This window comes from Bos indicus x Bos taurus, chromosome 4 (assembly GCF_003369695.1).
Source record: "Bos indicus x Bos taurus breed Angus x Brahman F1 hybrid chromosome 4, Bos_hybrid_MaternalHap_v2.0, whole genome shotgun sequence".
Classification (NCBI taxonomy): Eukaryota; Metazoa; Chordata; class Mammalia; order Artiodactyla; family Bovidae; genus Bos; species Bos indicus x Bos taurus.
The window spans coordinates 70,382,215-70,397,774 of NC_040079.1; the positions used below are offsets into that span (position 1 = coordinate 70,382,215).

A 15,560-nucleotide genomic window follows, 5' to 3' on the forward strand; every position below is an offset into this window, starting at 1 on the left:
TAGTTCTCTCACTTCAGAGCTGAAGCACTCTCCCAGTGAACTGAGTCAAAAGCCTCAGGAAGCATGCTAGCCAGCCAAGTGTAAGTTCACACACAGATCAGTGGTCCCACTTCCCTGAGTCCTTCATCTCCTTAGAAAATCTCCCCTCCTTTCTTAAGGCTAGACATTTCCTTGGACCTGAGGGGAAGTCTGTTGTTAAACGTGAAACTGGGAAGTCACAGTGCTGCTTGTACTCATTTAATTACAGAGATTCTATGAAGGACCAGGTGCATTTTCAGGGCTACAATAGTAGCCCAAGCAGATGACTGTCTCTGCCCTTCTGGAACTTAAATTCTAGTTCAGGGAGATGGGCTATGAGCCATACACACGACAGGTAAAACACACTGTATGTGAGAAGGTAATTGGTAACACAGAAAAGAAAAGATAGAGGAGGTGAGGCACGCTGGGTGTGGGGGGGCCTCTGAGGCACACATCTGCATCGTTAAATCAATGTTGCACCCTGCTGTTAATTGCCTATTTGCTGCCTGATTCTCCAGTTAGATCCCTATCCTGGACTCAGACAAGGCAGGGACCTTGGTCCGTCTGACACTTTGTCCAGGGCCTGGGTCATCACCATCAGATGCTCTCACAGTATTGTGTGTCTGACTGTGTATGTAGATGCAACCCAAGTTAACATCCTCATAAGCTTCCATAATGCATTTTCCGAGATATGTGTGTATCTGTGATTAATACTCGTTCAGTTCAGTTCAGTCACTCAGTCATGTCCGACTCTTTGTGACCCCATGGACTGTAGCACGCCAGGCCTCCCTGTCCATCACCAACTCCTGGAGTTTACCCAAATTCATGTCCATTGAGTTGGTGATGCCATCCAACCATCTCATCCTCTGTCATCCCCTTCTCCTCCCACCTTCAGTCTTTCCCAGCATCAGGGTCTTTTCCAGTGAGTCAGTTCTTCACATCAGGTGGCCAGAGTACCGGAGTTTCAGCTTCAACATTAGTCCTTCCAATGAACACCCAGGACTGATCTCCTTTAGGATGGACTGGTTGGATCTCCTTGCAGTCCAAGGGACTCTCAAAAGTCTTCTCCAACACCACAGTTCAAAAGCATCAATTCTTTGACACTCAGCTTTCTTTATAGTCCAACTCTCACATCCATACATGACCACAGGAAAAACCATAGCCTTGACTAAACGGACCTTTGCTGGCAAAGTAACGTCTCTGATTTTAACATGCTGTCTAGGTTGGTCATAACTTCCCTTTCAAGGAGTAAGTGTCTTTTAGTTTCATGGCTTCAGTCACCATCTGCAGTGACTTTGGAGCCCAAGAAAATAAAGTCTGCCACTGTTTCCACTGTTTCCCCATCTATTTCCCATGAAGTGATGGGACCAGATGCCATGATCTTAGTTTTCTGAATGTTGATCTTTAAGCCAACTTTTTCACTCTCCTCTTTCACTTTCATCAAGAAGCTCTTTAGTTCTTCACTTTTTGCCATAAGGGTGGTGTCATCTGCATATCTGAGGTTATTGATATTTCTTCCAGCAATCTTGAGTCCAGCTTGTGCTTCCTCCAGCCCAGCATTTCTCATGATGTACTCTGCATATAAGTTAAATAAGCAGGGTGACAATATAACAGCCTTGACATACTCCTTTTCCTATTTGGAACCAGTCTGTTGTTCCATGTCTAGTTCTAACTGTTGTTGCTTCCTAACCTGCATACAGATTTCTCAAGAGGCAGGTCAGATGATCTGGTACTTAGGGATTAACGTAAATGTTAGGAAAAGTCACACAAACTCGTTCCATAAAACATTTTTTGGTTTACACTTGTTTTCTAAAACCCTTCCCTGGGCAACTTTAGTCTCACCTCTGCCCCCACGCTAGAGAAGTTAGGGTCTGGCGGATACAGTTGGGATTTTAATTCATATGTCTTTTCTTTTGTGATTATTTGCTTTTACTCAAAAGAGCTTTATAGAGGAAAAAAATACATGCAAGTGAAGTTCACAGGACTGTTTATTAGTAGATACAGTTATCTTGCTAATTTGGAAAGTGGCCACTTTGTGATGGAATGATCTAGATACCTCTCTGCCATTCTCCAGCCTTTCAAAGACTTCCCCAGAGTGAGAGAGTTTCCCAAGGTCTGAATGGAGACCTGTACTTTTCCAATGTGCTCCCAGAGGACACCCGGGAAGACTACATCTGTTACGCCAGATTTAATCACACTCAAACCATACAGCAGAAGCAACCAATTTCTGTTAAGGTGATTTCAGGTAAGAGTTCAGTTTCCAAAAAGTCTCTTGCAATGATGTTTACAAATGTGTGCAAGTATGTTAACTATTAAATCCCACTAACTTTGAAGTAAACAGATTCATTGATCAGGGAAGTACCTGTGAATAGTCATGAAGGTGTTGGCATGTGTATTATAGGAAGCTTGCCTACTTTACTGTATTTTACAGTTTTTACTGTTATTACCATTCTTGTTTCTATGACAACTTCCTGAATCTATTGGTTTGGCCAGAACATTGGTAAGATGTTACAGAAAAAGCTGAATGAACTTTTTGGCCAACCCAGTTCTTAGTGTTCTGAGCATTTGCTTGTGGTTTATGCTCCACAATGTCATTAACTGGGAGTCCTGCAGCTTCAGTTATATGTCTGCATCTTACTGGTTGGGGGTGGCTCAGTGAATTAATGAAATAGTCATGTACAAGGCAGAGCACTGTTTTTACTAGGTTGGGAGGGCACTTGGTCAGCATAGTGGTTTATGTTTTGTTGCCCAGTATTTTTTTTCTTTTTTTACAATTCTCTCTCCCCTTCTTTTTGCATTCTTCATAATATTCTGTTTATTTCAGTGGATGAATTGAATGACACTATAGCTGCTAATTTGAGTGACACTGAGTTTTATGGTGGTGAGTTTTGGTGATTGATTGTAACTGGTATTTCTTCTTCATTGTAGAATTTAGTTCACTAACTTCACCTCCATGGCTGTTTAACCTTATTTCTTTACGAAATTCCTAGTTACATGTTTAATACCACTAGAATCAATGTATGTTTCATATAAATTTAGCTTTGAGCTCTCAAACATGTCATTAAAACATGTTCCATGTTGTATGTATAATAACAAAAGTTACTATAACTGTTTTCATGTAAAGAATCATCCCACAAAATTTGGAAAAAAAATCTTTCATATATGTTTAGAATTACATTTTTCATTTTTTGTCTGGCTCATAAACTTTTCTCATAGATTAATAAGAATTGGCAAGGTACCTTAACCTGCTAAAATACTAACATCAAAGTCTTAATAACCTTTAGCAACTAACGTTAACCAGATTTTGACAGAAAAGCATTATATTTTTCATCTGTTTTCACATGACCTTATCAATGTCATATAATTAGAAATAGTATTTCTCTTAATTTAGTTTAAAATCAAGACACTATCTTCAGTGGAAATAATCTTTTAAAAATAGATTTAACATCATTCTTTTAGAAGGAAAAGAATTTTATTTCCTTAAGGGAAACATGGATCTTAAATATAGAGTCTATGAATGAAAATTATGGGTTCTGAATATGGGGTCCTCTTAAATTATCCATAAGCTCAAATTTCTGCTATACTAATTTTTTACCCTTGAGATATGAAGTAAAAAGCACTAAGGTACTATCAATGGCCAGAGTAACATACCATAACTCCTGCCTTACTTTTATTTTATTTTTACCTTATTTCATATTATTTTATTTTATATTAAAATTCTCCTGAAAAATATGGACCTCAAAATCACTTTCAAAGGGATTTTTTAAAGGGATATGATTTCCTCCACCATCTCTAAAATCTAAGGAAAACTCTAATTTGTCTTCAGTAATACCTTTTCTGGTGTTTAGCTTTTTCTTCTGAAAAGTGAGGATAATTTATATATTACCTTTTCAGTTTTTATGAGCATCAAGTAGATAACACATTAAAGTGTTGCACACTCTTAAAGGGCTCTAAGAACATCAAGATGGTAGGATTTCTACTTTAAGTTCTTCTGAGACGCCACCAGAGGATAAAGACACATTTAGGCCAGGTCTCCATATGATTTTTCTTCATGAAACATGAAGGTAGTCTCTCTCTCTTATCTATCTATCTATCTATCTCTCTCTATATATATACATATACCTCCCTGAGATCTCTGACTTGAGCCCTCTTTATTTTTCCATTGAGGAAACCAACTTTAATTTCTTTAACTTCACCCATAATCTGTGGCACACATTTGCCAGGCCTCTGCCAGTCACTTTCTAGTTTTGTTTTGTTTTCTGTAAACCTTGCAATTTTGGGTATCTTGATATATTAGATGTCCACCATGATTTATCTTCATGATTAATTATTGGAATTGACTATAATATTGTCCCTAGGGTAAACCAAAAGACCTTGTCCATTGTCATATCTTTCAGAAAAACCTAACATCTTCCAGAAAATAGATAGCTCATTTTCCCTTTGACCTGAGTACTCATCTTGAGAGGTGGATAATTTGATAACATAATTTTCCTCTCTATGTCTACATTTTGAAACTTTACCAACCCACCAAAAATACATAGAACCCTAAACCCAAATTAGGAAAATATACAATGGAAAATAGTCCTCAATATTAGTTCTTATGCAACCACAATCGTTTCTACTTCTGGCCAACTGAGTATGGCTATTTATAAGGCAAGGAGTATGTATGTATTTATTTAACAAATTTCACAATCAATAGTAAATTGATTTGAAAAGGGATTAGATTTTTAGACAGTGAATTGTTCTTCTAGAAACCCATATTCTTACTTTGAATGTATATTGATCTTCTTGTTTGCAGCTAAATCACATAGACAGAGGCCACCAACATTTTTAACTCCAGACGGCAATACAAGTCGCAAAGAAGAGTTAAGAGGAAATGTCCTTTCCCTTGAGTGCATCGCAGAAGGGCTGTGAGTTAACACTGTCTGTCTTGATGTCCATTTCTTATATAAACATGGTATATTGGTAGAGAGACATTAATATTGTTTCATAGCAGGAATCATTGATAAAGACTCCATTAAGCAATCAAGAAAAATGTTATGATTACTTCCAAAACAGGCCATGTGTTATTTCGTATTATGAAAATATTTTGTTAAAGTAAATGTTCCTTTAGAAATGTGTCAGTAATCACCTTATGATTGTTGTAATTGTAATTAAGCTTATTATTTTGCTACTGTTGTCTAACAGATCATCTCAAAACTTAGAGGCTTAAAGCCAATAGCTGTTTGTCATTGATGATTTGTCTACAAGTATGCAGTTGTGCCGTAACAGGGCTGGATCTGACTGATTTCATTTGAGCCTGCTTACGCATCTTCTGAGCAGCTCAGCCTTGGGTTCACAGCTCTGGGTCTCCTGCTGTTGGCATGGCAGTGGAGCTCCTGGTCATGAATTTTTCACATCCTTCTAGGCAATCGAGCTCTGGCTTATTCTCCTGACAGCGGAGGCTCATTCAGCCTCTTAGTGCCTAACTTTGACACTGGCATGCTGTCCCATCCTCTACCTCCTAGCGCTGGTCACCAGACCAGCTTCTTTGCAGCTGTCTCATCTATGTGTATACTTAGTTACTCAGTCATGTCCAACTCTTTGTGACCCCATGGACTGTAGCCAGCCAGGCTCTGTCCACGGGAATTCTCTAGGCAAGAATACTGGAGTGGGTTGCCATGCCCTTCTCTAGGAGGTCTTCCCAACCCAGGGCTCGAACCCAGGTCTCCCACATTGTAGGTGGATTCTTTACCATCTGAGCCACCAGGGAAGCCCTGTCTCATCTATGCACACCTCAAAACTGATACCACCCCCAGAACCCATGTGCCCTTGAGAGGAGTCCCAGGGAAGCCTCAGCTCAGCTGCAGGAACAGCTGTTATGTGAGGCAAACGCTGGAGGCAAGCTTCTGAATACTTTCCTCTCATGCCTGGCATAGAGTAAGTACCATTGATAAGGCACATTTGCTGGAACATTGACTGGACTCTCAGAAACATGTTGTGTTGTGTTGTTATCTGTGCTGTCCTTGACCTGGTGACTCAGAGTATCACATTCCTTCCTAGAAGCCCAGAATCGGCCTCCAGGAAAAATTTTATTAATACCTCTGGAGACACATGGAGGCCCCTGCTGGCCATGTCAAGAAATAACACTATTCATGACCCAGTTCATCAAGTATATCTGTTCGGTTATTTTTATTCAAGTAAACAAACAAAAACAATTCTACAACCCATTAATCCCACTAGTATTTCTAATGATAAATATTGTGTTCTTCCTGAGGGCCTGGACCATTCTTTTTTTTTTTTTTTTTTATCTTCCCAACACACACCTTAATACTTGACCTATAGTTTGTGTTTGTGTGTATGTGCTCAGTCGCATCCAACTCTGTGACCCCAGGAACTGCATCCCACCAGGCTCCTCTGTCCATGGGATATTCTAGGCAACAATATTGGAGTGAGTTGCCATTTCCTTCTCCACGGGATCTTCCCAACCCAGAGACTGAACCCCTGTCTCGGGTTTCCTGCTTTGGCAGGCAGATTCTTTACTGCTAGCACCACCTGGGGAGCCCTGGTCTGTGTGGTTTGTGCCGAGGCGTGCGTAGTCACTCAGGCACGTCTGACTCTGGGAGCTCATGGACTGTAGCCCACCAGGCTCCTCTATCCATGGTGAGTCTCCAGGCAAGAATACTGGAGTGGGTTGCCATGCCCCCCTCCAGGGGATCTATAGTTTAGTGCTTAGTAAATATACTGAATGGATTTTTATTTTACCCTCATGAAAACCTTCTCAGGTCACCAGATCAAAACAAGCATTATTGTCTCCATTAAGGCAATGGAAGAAACTGAGGCCCCAAAAGCCCAGAGATCCAAAATCAGAGAGCATTTTAGGAGTAGGGCAGGGATTTTGAAGCAGATCTTTTTAACTCTAAGCCTAAGCCTGAGTTTTCATCTGTCTCTATAGTTCATGATTTAATAAGAAACATAGGTGAGAAATGGTATAAGTAACATGTGAGTTGGGCCTGCCTCTATCAATTGATATAATGTTTTAAAAATATCACTAATAATGAAATTAAAATAACTGCATGATTCCTCTAATCACTTCATTCATCTCATCAGATAGCCTGTTATAAGATAGGGAGATTCTTCCATTTGGTATGGAAATATGTATGGAAGTTTATGGGCACAAAAACTAACCTTAGGTTAGTTTTTCTCTAACCTTTTTAAGTCTGGCTGATTAAGAAATTGTAACTTGAAGGACTGCCCTGGCAGTCTAGTGGCTAAGAGTGCAGGGGGTATGGGTTCAGTCCCTGGTCAGGGAACTAAGATCCCATGTGGCTCATGGCCAAAAAAACAAAACATAAAAAGAGAAGAAATATTAGAACAAAAATTCAATGAAGACTTTTAAAATGGCCCACATTAAAAAAAAAGTTTTAAAAAAAATTGTGACTCTGTATCGTTAATTTCATGGTCATTCTTTTGATCGATATAGCCCAGTCATGCAAAATTTTCCAAAAGTGTCTCCTTCCTCAGAACTTTGAAGATAATAGTTAGGTCCCTTCAGTCAAGTAAGTCTCACTGCCATTCTCAACAGATCCCTGAAGTCATCACGGTGTGCCATCAGTTAGCTCGTGTGAAAATGGTAACTCACAGACTGAAATGTAAGGTTTTGAGCATTACTTACTAAAAGTGCGGTGCTACTTAAAATATTTATCTGTTCCTCATGATCTTTATCATGAATGTTTTTTTGTGATGTTATTTTTTGTTTATCTTATCAGGCCTACCCCAATTATTTACTGGATAAAAGAAGATGGAACACTCCCCATCAATCGGACATTTTATAGGAACTTTAAGAAAACTCTGCAAATCGTTCAGGTTACAGAAGCAGACTCTGGAAATTACCAGTGTATAGCCAAAAATGCATTAGGAGCCATCCATCATACCATTTCTGTCACAGTTAAAGGTATATCATTGTCTAAAATACATGGTTCTTGCCTCCATGAGAATCTTTCATTAAATGCCTTTAATTATATTCTTCAGAATAATAATGTAAATTTATATCAGTATTCACGTTACCTTGAATCTCTTCTCATTGCCATTTATAGTGCTTTTAAATCAGGTTAAAAATTTGCTCCCTCAGATCTTCCTTGCAGAGGATTCCAATTAATAAATGTTGAGAGAATGAAGGAAATAGAAAATCACCATTAGAATTCCACAGTTGTAAGTGCTGTAGGCAAGAGCCAGTGATGAGTGCTAAAATTACTGGATGCCCTCTTGCCTCTTCAGAGCAGTCCCTCAAAGTGATCTGAGAGTCCTGTCTCCTAGGCGTACATTTTAATAAAATATAACTCTCAAAAGTAAATAAATAAAATGATGAAATTACTTGGTCAAACTTTCAAGAGAAACAGGTTGTTTGCATAGCCTCAGTGTTTTTTCTCCTCTTACCCACCCACATCCAGATTAATTACTGAGGTAGGTTTAATATATGTCCACAGATTCTTCACTCCTCATCCTTTAAGGAGATAGAGCTTAATCGCCCTCCCCTTGAGTAAGGGCTGAAGTTGCCTGCTTCTAGTGAACAGAATGTGGAAAGCAAGAAAACAGTAACTTTACAGTGGAGAGAGCTGGCAGGCATCACTCTAACCAAGTGATCGAGGTTCATAAACCAGAATAAGCCATGTCGATGTTGTGTGCTCCCAGATTTAATGCAGTTAGAAGGTTCCATCACTCAGAACCTCAGTTGAATCGTGGAAAATCATCAGGAAAAACTCTAGTGAAAACAGGTGTACCATAGTGGTTACCAGTGGGAGAGGGAAGGAGGGAGGGCAATAAAGAAGGAGGAGGTTAAGAGGTACGAACTATGATTTTCAAAATAAGCTACAAGGATCTATTGTATAACACAGTATTTGATAATAATAACTGTATTTGATAATAACTGTAAATGGAATATAATCTTTTTTAAAAAAGAAGTAATTATGATGATACTAATGATGGTGGTTGAATGGTGATTATAATCTAGCAATTCAGGAATTCTTCACTCAGAAATCACTAAATTTGACCTTAGGTGGAAAAGCTTTTGTTTCACTTAAAACCTTCCTATTGATCTGTATGAGAATTCAATAGTCGCTGGTATAAACATTCTCTAGGAATGAGGGCGTGTTGGAATGTTTCACAAAATATTCTGGTCACAGATAAGAAATGGAGAATGTGCCTTAGGAAAAATGTGAAGATTAATCAATTTAGTAAGCTTGATTTATCCCTGAAAGAATTCAATTGACTAGTACTCCTTTCTAAGTCTAGAAAGAAGTTCAAAGAAAAACTGCATTATGAAAAAAAAAAGAGATGATAGAGAACTTATTTATAGAGTTGGGGAAGTAATTAACATTGATACGTTTACACAGCTAACACACATATGATTACTTTTCTCCATTTCTGTCCTGATAATGATAAAGCTAGGATATTGTTCCTGGTTATAAAAAATGAAAAGCTCTTGATTAAAAAAAAAAATGTTCTACAAAATAACTTACTAGTAGTCTTTAAAAGTCTCAGGTTCATGAAAAACAAAGAAAGACCAAGAAACTTTCAGATCAGAGGAAACGCAGTAGGAAGATGTGACAATTAAAAGCAGTGTGATATCCAGGACAGGGTCCTGGAACAGAAATAAGAGGGCGGAAAAACGGGAAAGCCCAGTACAGTGTGTGGTTGGGTTGCTGGTATTGTAGCAATGTTAATTTCTCGTTCTGGTATCTGTACCATGGTTTTGTAAGATGTTAACATTAGAGAAAGCCGGTGAAGGACTTACAGGAACACTATACTCACTCACAGCGCTTCAAAAACTGCAAAGCTTTAAAAATTGCTTACTAATTTTATAACTGTATATATTCTACAGGGCTTAGAATTTAAATTCCTCTTTCATATCCCTATCTGTACCTCTAAATTGCTGTACAACTTTAGAGAAATCTGTTACCTCTTTGATATCCGATCCATACAGTGTAGAACAAGATGATGATATTTGAATCAAAAGGCTCTTGAAATGATACATAGATGTCAGTGAGTCTCTTTAAACATTCTTTTGAAAATCTGAAGTGTTCTTTGAAGTATAACTTAGAAGTCTGTTCACTCTAAAAAAAACATGAAATTAACAAATGGTTTGCAACATACTTACTTTTATCATTAAGATGGTTCAGTGTACTAAATTTCCTAGAATAATTTACTTGATTAAATTTTGTGGTGTTTTTCTCCTTTTCTCGTAAAGCGGCTCCATACTGGATCATAGCACCTCAAAATCTTGTGCTGTCCCCTGAAGAGGATGGAACCCTCATCTGCAGAGCGAATGGCAACCCAAAACCCAGAATTAGCTGGTTATCAAATGGAGTCCCAATAGAAAGTAAGTTTCCTTGATTGGCTCCAGTCGCAGTGTGTTTTTGGAGCATAGTGATTTCTCCACAGGAGACAAATGATGATAAAATAGCTTGACTTAAGGAAGGAAGTCATATATAAGTTACACAGAAGGACCAGATTACCTTTAGATTTTAATTTTGTTATCTTTAGGTATAATTTATTATGACTCAATTGTTTATGCCATTAACAGAACAGCATGCACTGATTGGAACCTTGCAGTTGTTCTTGTTTTTTGTGTGAGTCATAGGAACAGTGACAGGGTGAGAAATAAACACCCACTGGAAAGTTCACATTATCTTCTTTGTTCAAAATGTCAAGTGATGTGTGGAAACATCACAGGAGTTGGAGGAGGTGTTAGGGAGGCTAGGAATAGAGACAGTGGATATGGCAATAAGAAATATGGCTATCTTAATTTAAAGAGGTTTTAAATTATTAGGCCCATTCCTAATAGAGCTCAGATGTTCCCAAGTTCTCCAGTCTTGAGAGGTCACTGTTCCATTTAATGCCCAAAGAAGAACACATCTTCTGACCTCAGTTGTATGCTGGATGTTCTGTCTTTGACCCGTCTTCCCTCCCCAAGTATTACTGAGATAATTCTTGACCAGTGTTTACATGATCTTAACTGCCAAGTATCACCTCTTCTGCCACCTTCCCTGGACCACTCCAGCTCTCAGCCAGCTTCTCCAGGCTGCCTAGAACAGTCCCCCAGAGTGTAGCCACAGGCTGTCCCTCAGTCTTCTAAATCATAGCAAAGACCAGTTTTACAAAACTTGATTAGATGCTTGAGTCTCATAGGAGGGCATTATAGCAAAGAAAAAAAGAAAATTAAAATGGATATTGCGTCTCCCTCCTCTTGGATTCATAAGCATGGCCATCCACAGAGAGCCCACTGCCTCTCCGTTTTCTTGATTCCACCTACCACCAGCTGCTATTGACAGGAGAATCTTTGGATATTTTCCCCTTTTTAGGAGAGAGAGAGAAAAATTGGTTTCTGTTTAAAACCCCGCATTATGTTCACCCTCCCCATCAGTAGCATAATAATCTGTAAAGACATTCATTAAAGACAACCTTCAGAATTAAGATACGATATAGAGCAGCTTGACTCCTCATTCCTTCCAAAGTGAAAATCACTCAGTCGTGTCCAACTCTTTGCAACCCCATGGACTATACAGTCCATACATATATTATGCAGTCCATGGAATTCTCTAGGCCAGAATACTGGAGTGGGTAGCCTTTCCCTTCTCCAGGGGATCTTCCCAACCCAGGGATCAAACCCAGGTCTCCTGCTTTGCAGGCTAATTCTTTACCAGCTGAGCCACAAGGGAAGCCCAAGAATACTAGAGTGGGTAGCCTATCCCTTCTCCAGCAGATCTTCCTGACCCGGGAATCCAACTGGGGTCTCATGCATTGCAGGCAGATTCCTTACCAACTGAGCTATCAGGGAAGCCCTTCATTGCCTCCAAGCCAGAATCAAAAATTGGTTCTACTCTCCCATACCCAAAAGATCCATTAAACTGGCTTTCATGAAATAGTCTTCACCCTAAGATGAATTTGAAAAATACTGGCAGATTTTAAACAGCCCAAGTTCCTGATAATTCTCACCATCAAGGTCTTACTGCTCCAGGTCTAGGTAGAGTGAGATACCAGCTTCTGTGAGTGTTTATTAGTAGTTTGTCACACAACACAATCTTTATCAGATGCGCAGAATCAGACAGCCTGTGTTTATTGTAAAAGGAAATATGTTCCTGGAAGAGCACAGATACTAAAGGGTCCAGCCAAATGGGTTTGGATATTTCTACTCCTAATTTTAACTAGGATCAGAATCAGGAAAAACTGCAGAATATTTTGTGGTTGTGCATTGGGAAGCTGTTGCCACTCTCAGGGACATATGAGTGAAAACTGAGAAGTGGAAGGAAGCCCTGAACCAAAAAGTAAGTTTTCTGGTAGGAATGTATTCAGAATGGCAATAAGGTATGGAGCATACTCAGCGCTTTCGGTAGCTGAAGTTTCGTAGCTCAGAGATCCTGTGCCGATTTATGGAAGGTTAAACGTACCCCTGAGATCTGGCCTCCGTGAAACTGACAAGTGGGAGGGGACATCCATCATTTCTCAGCAGGGAAACTAGGGAGCCAGGGAATGTTGAAAAGATAAAGCCTTAAGCTCAGCAGCCAGAATGCAATCAGAAGCAGAGGGAAATTGAGATGTAGGTGGGTCAGTGACACAGGGATTAGGGGAGATAAAATAAGGAAGCTGATCTTTTCTTCTGGTTCTCTCAGCTTGTGATCCTTCCAAACGAGGCACAGGTGGTGCCTCTCAGGGAATCTGTAACTCCAGCTGTATTGAGAGTTTTGCACTATTTGGGTAAAACATAAGTAAGACTGAAGGGTGTAATGTCCAGCACAGGGAATATAGCCAGTATTTCGTAAATTTATTTGGAGTATAATCTATTATAAAATATTGAATCACTGTGTTGTACACCTGAAATTAATATAATATTGTAAGTCAACTAGACTTCAGTTTTTAAAATGAGCTTTGAAGTTTCACTCATAGACATTCCCCTTTAAATGAAATATTTGGGGGAAGGATCAACTATGAAAGGCTGGCATTTGGGGGATGGGGTGTAGGTCCCTGGAGACAAGTGGAACCTGTCTGCTATAACCCCAGATCATCTGATTGGGTCCAGAGCAAAAGGAGTTAGAACAAAATCTCTCAAATCAGGTTCAAAACCAGTTGATTTCTTCCATCCCCAAAGTATGTCTTAAGAGACTGAGCAGAGCTGGGATCAGAGTTGACGATGCCTGCAGATCAAGGGCCCCTCTGCCTCTGGTGTGCCTCAGAGTGGGCACTCTGGTGGACAGGTAGGAAGAGAAAATGCCATGCAGCCTGGCAGCAGAGCCAGGGACCCAGTGCCGGGAGCAGATGCTGTCTGTTTATACCGAGGTGATGAGAAGTGTATAAAGAAGGCTGAGCACCAAAGAATTGATGCTTTTGAAATGTGGTTTTGGAGAAGACTCTTGAGGGTCCCTTGGACTGCAAGGAGATCCGACCAGTCCACCCTAAAGGAAATCAGTCCTGAATATTCATTGGAAGGACTGATGCTGAAGCTGAAACTCCAATACTTTGGTCACCTGATGCAAAGAGCTGACTCATTGGAAAAGACCCTGATGCTGGGAAAGATTGAGGGTGGGAGGAGAAGGGGATGACAGAGGATGAGATGGTTGGATGGCATCACCGACTTGATGGACATGAGTTTGAGTAAGTTCCAGGAGTTGGTGATGGACAGGGAGGTCTGGCATGCTGCAGTCCATGGGGTCACAAAGAGTCAGTCATGACTGAGTGACTGAATTGAACTGAACTGATGAGAAGTGTCCCTGGGAGGTGTCTTCCTTCACATCTGGAGGCCCAACTAAAAATACATGGATTACTGTTTGTAATCTCAGAATTGAAAGCTGATAGGTTTGAGGCACCTGGTGGGGACTCACAGCTCTCTGCAGGAGGGCACGGCAGGGGCAGTACAGTTCCCCACCCCCACTCTCAGCCACTGGTCTGTCTACGGCTTCTGGTGAATGACTTCTTGGCTAGACCCTAAGTCTGTTCTTTAAATTTTTAAATAATTTTTTAAAATTTTCAATGTTCAATTTTTAAAAAAATTTTAATTGTATTCATGAATAGTTGATTTGTAATGTGTGAATTTCTGCTGTACAACAGAGTGATTCAGTTATACATGTATATACATTCTTTTTCATTTTCTTTTCTGTTACGATTTATCCCAGAATATTGAATATAGTTTCCTGTGCTCAACAGTTGGACCTTATTGCGTATCTAATCTAAATGTAATAGTTTACATCTGCTAATCCCAAATTCCCAATCCATATCCCCAGTGCTCCCCACCTGTAAGTCTGTTACCTATGTCTGTGAGTCTTTCTGTAAATAATTTCATTTGAGACACTGAGTCTTAAACAGCTAGTTAAAGTGAACTCTATATGCCCCCTCCTTGCACTGACCTCCCTGATCCAAGATAGGGAGTAAATGAAGAAGAAAACTGTCCAAATATCTGTAGAAGTTTGAGGAGTCTCCTGCCTCTCCCCTGTCCGCCCTGCTTGATAATTTACCTGTTAATTCAGAGGCCTCTGAATAGAACCGAGGTTTGGGGACATTCTGGAAGCAAGAGACTGTGGCTTGTCATCTATAGTGTGCTGAGTTTGCAACCCACAGATACATTCATCAGTGAAGGATGGCAGAGAGACAGGAGAAGGCAGGAGAGAGCAAGATCTGCTACAGTATATAACACAGAATCGGCATGGTAAGGATTAAAGGGGGAGCCAGAGTAGACCTCAAAGTTTAGCTGGGAGCACAGGCTGGCTTGCTGACACCTTCTCCCTAGGAGGTTGCAGAAACCTTGGCTGGACCAGTTGCTGAGCGACGGGGGCAGGAACAGCTGTGCTTCTGCAGCATCATAGTGCGGCATCCCGCCAGGAGCCTGACCTCCCCACCAGGCACCATGCAACAGAGAACATTATCAGAGGACCACAGTACCAGATACCTCCCCACTCCTGATGTGTAGACAGTCACCTGATGTATCACTCTCTTCCCCCCAACCTCGCCCCCACCTCTGTAGGTTCTGGCTGCCAACAAAAGGAGAAAGTGGGTCAGAACAGGAAAGGGTCAGACTTGGGTTTTGTTAGCAAAATATAGTGTTGCTGGTTTGTGACTGTGCGTTTAAGACCTGGCACCTACTGTTTTACAAAACTGGAAGAATTTATTCAGAAAGAGTCAGGGCCCTAATCTCAATGTCTTTCAAAGCTCTATCCCCCTAGGACTGGCCAGGTTACTTTAAACTTTCCTTGAAGCAAAAAAAAAAAAAAAAAAAGTATTAAATATGGAATTTGCATAAAATATGTTTGAAACCACCTGCAGAAAGCTGCAGAGATGCTGATGCCAAAAAAGAACTCCTAATTTTTATTGTGTGACCCACAGTGTCTGGGAAAGTGTGAAAATAGAATCCAGGACCAGAAAGAAAATGTCCAAGGTCAAGGCTGTGGACACCAAGATTCCTGACCTTGTCCTGGGAGACAGTGGGAGAGCCTAGCGCTTGTAGATCTTTAATCATCCCCCTTGTGAGTTGAGGTAGATCTCTCGGATTCTTCCAAGTGGAGCATCTGTAAGATCAT

The 15,560-nt window shown here is 40.2% G+C and overlaps 1 protein-coding gene across 23 annotated transcripts in view; it reads left to right on the forward strand.

Moving 5' to 3' along the window:
* Positions 1-15,560, forward strand: part of NRCAM (neuronal cell adhesion molecule) — a 318,724-nt gene that overhangs the window by 242,893 nt on the left and 60,271 nt on the right. For 20 of the 23 annotated variants that reach the window (XM_027539638.1, XM_027539648.1, XM_027539626.1 and 17 more), the window contains 5 exons: positions 2,093-2,263; positions 2,843-2,899; positions 4,817-4,928; positions 7,767-7,951; positions 10,244-10,375. In XM_027539638.1, the coding sequence (XP_027395439.1) occupies positions 2,093-2,263; positions 2,843-2,899; positions 4,817-4,928; positions 7,767-7,951; positions 10,244-10,375 (657 nt within the window). The remainder of the gene's footprint in view (positions 1-2,092; positions 2,264-2,842; positions 2,900-4,816; positions 4,929-7,766; positions 7,952-10,243; positions 10,376-15,560) is intronic. The other 3 variants (XM_027539633.1, XM_027539644.1, XM_027539647.1) reach the window with 1 other exon arrangement.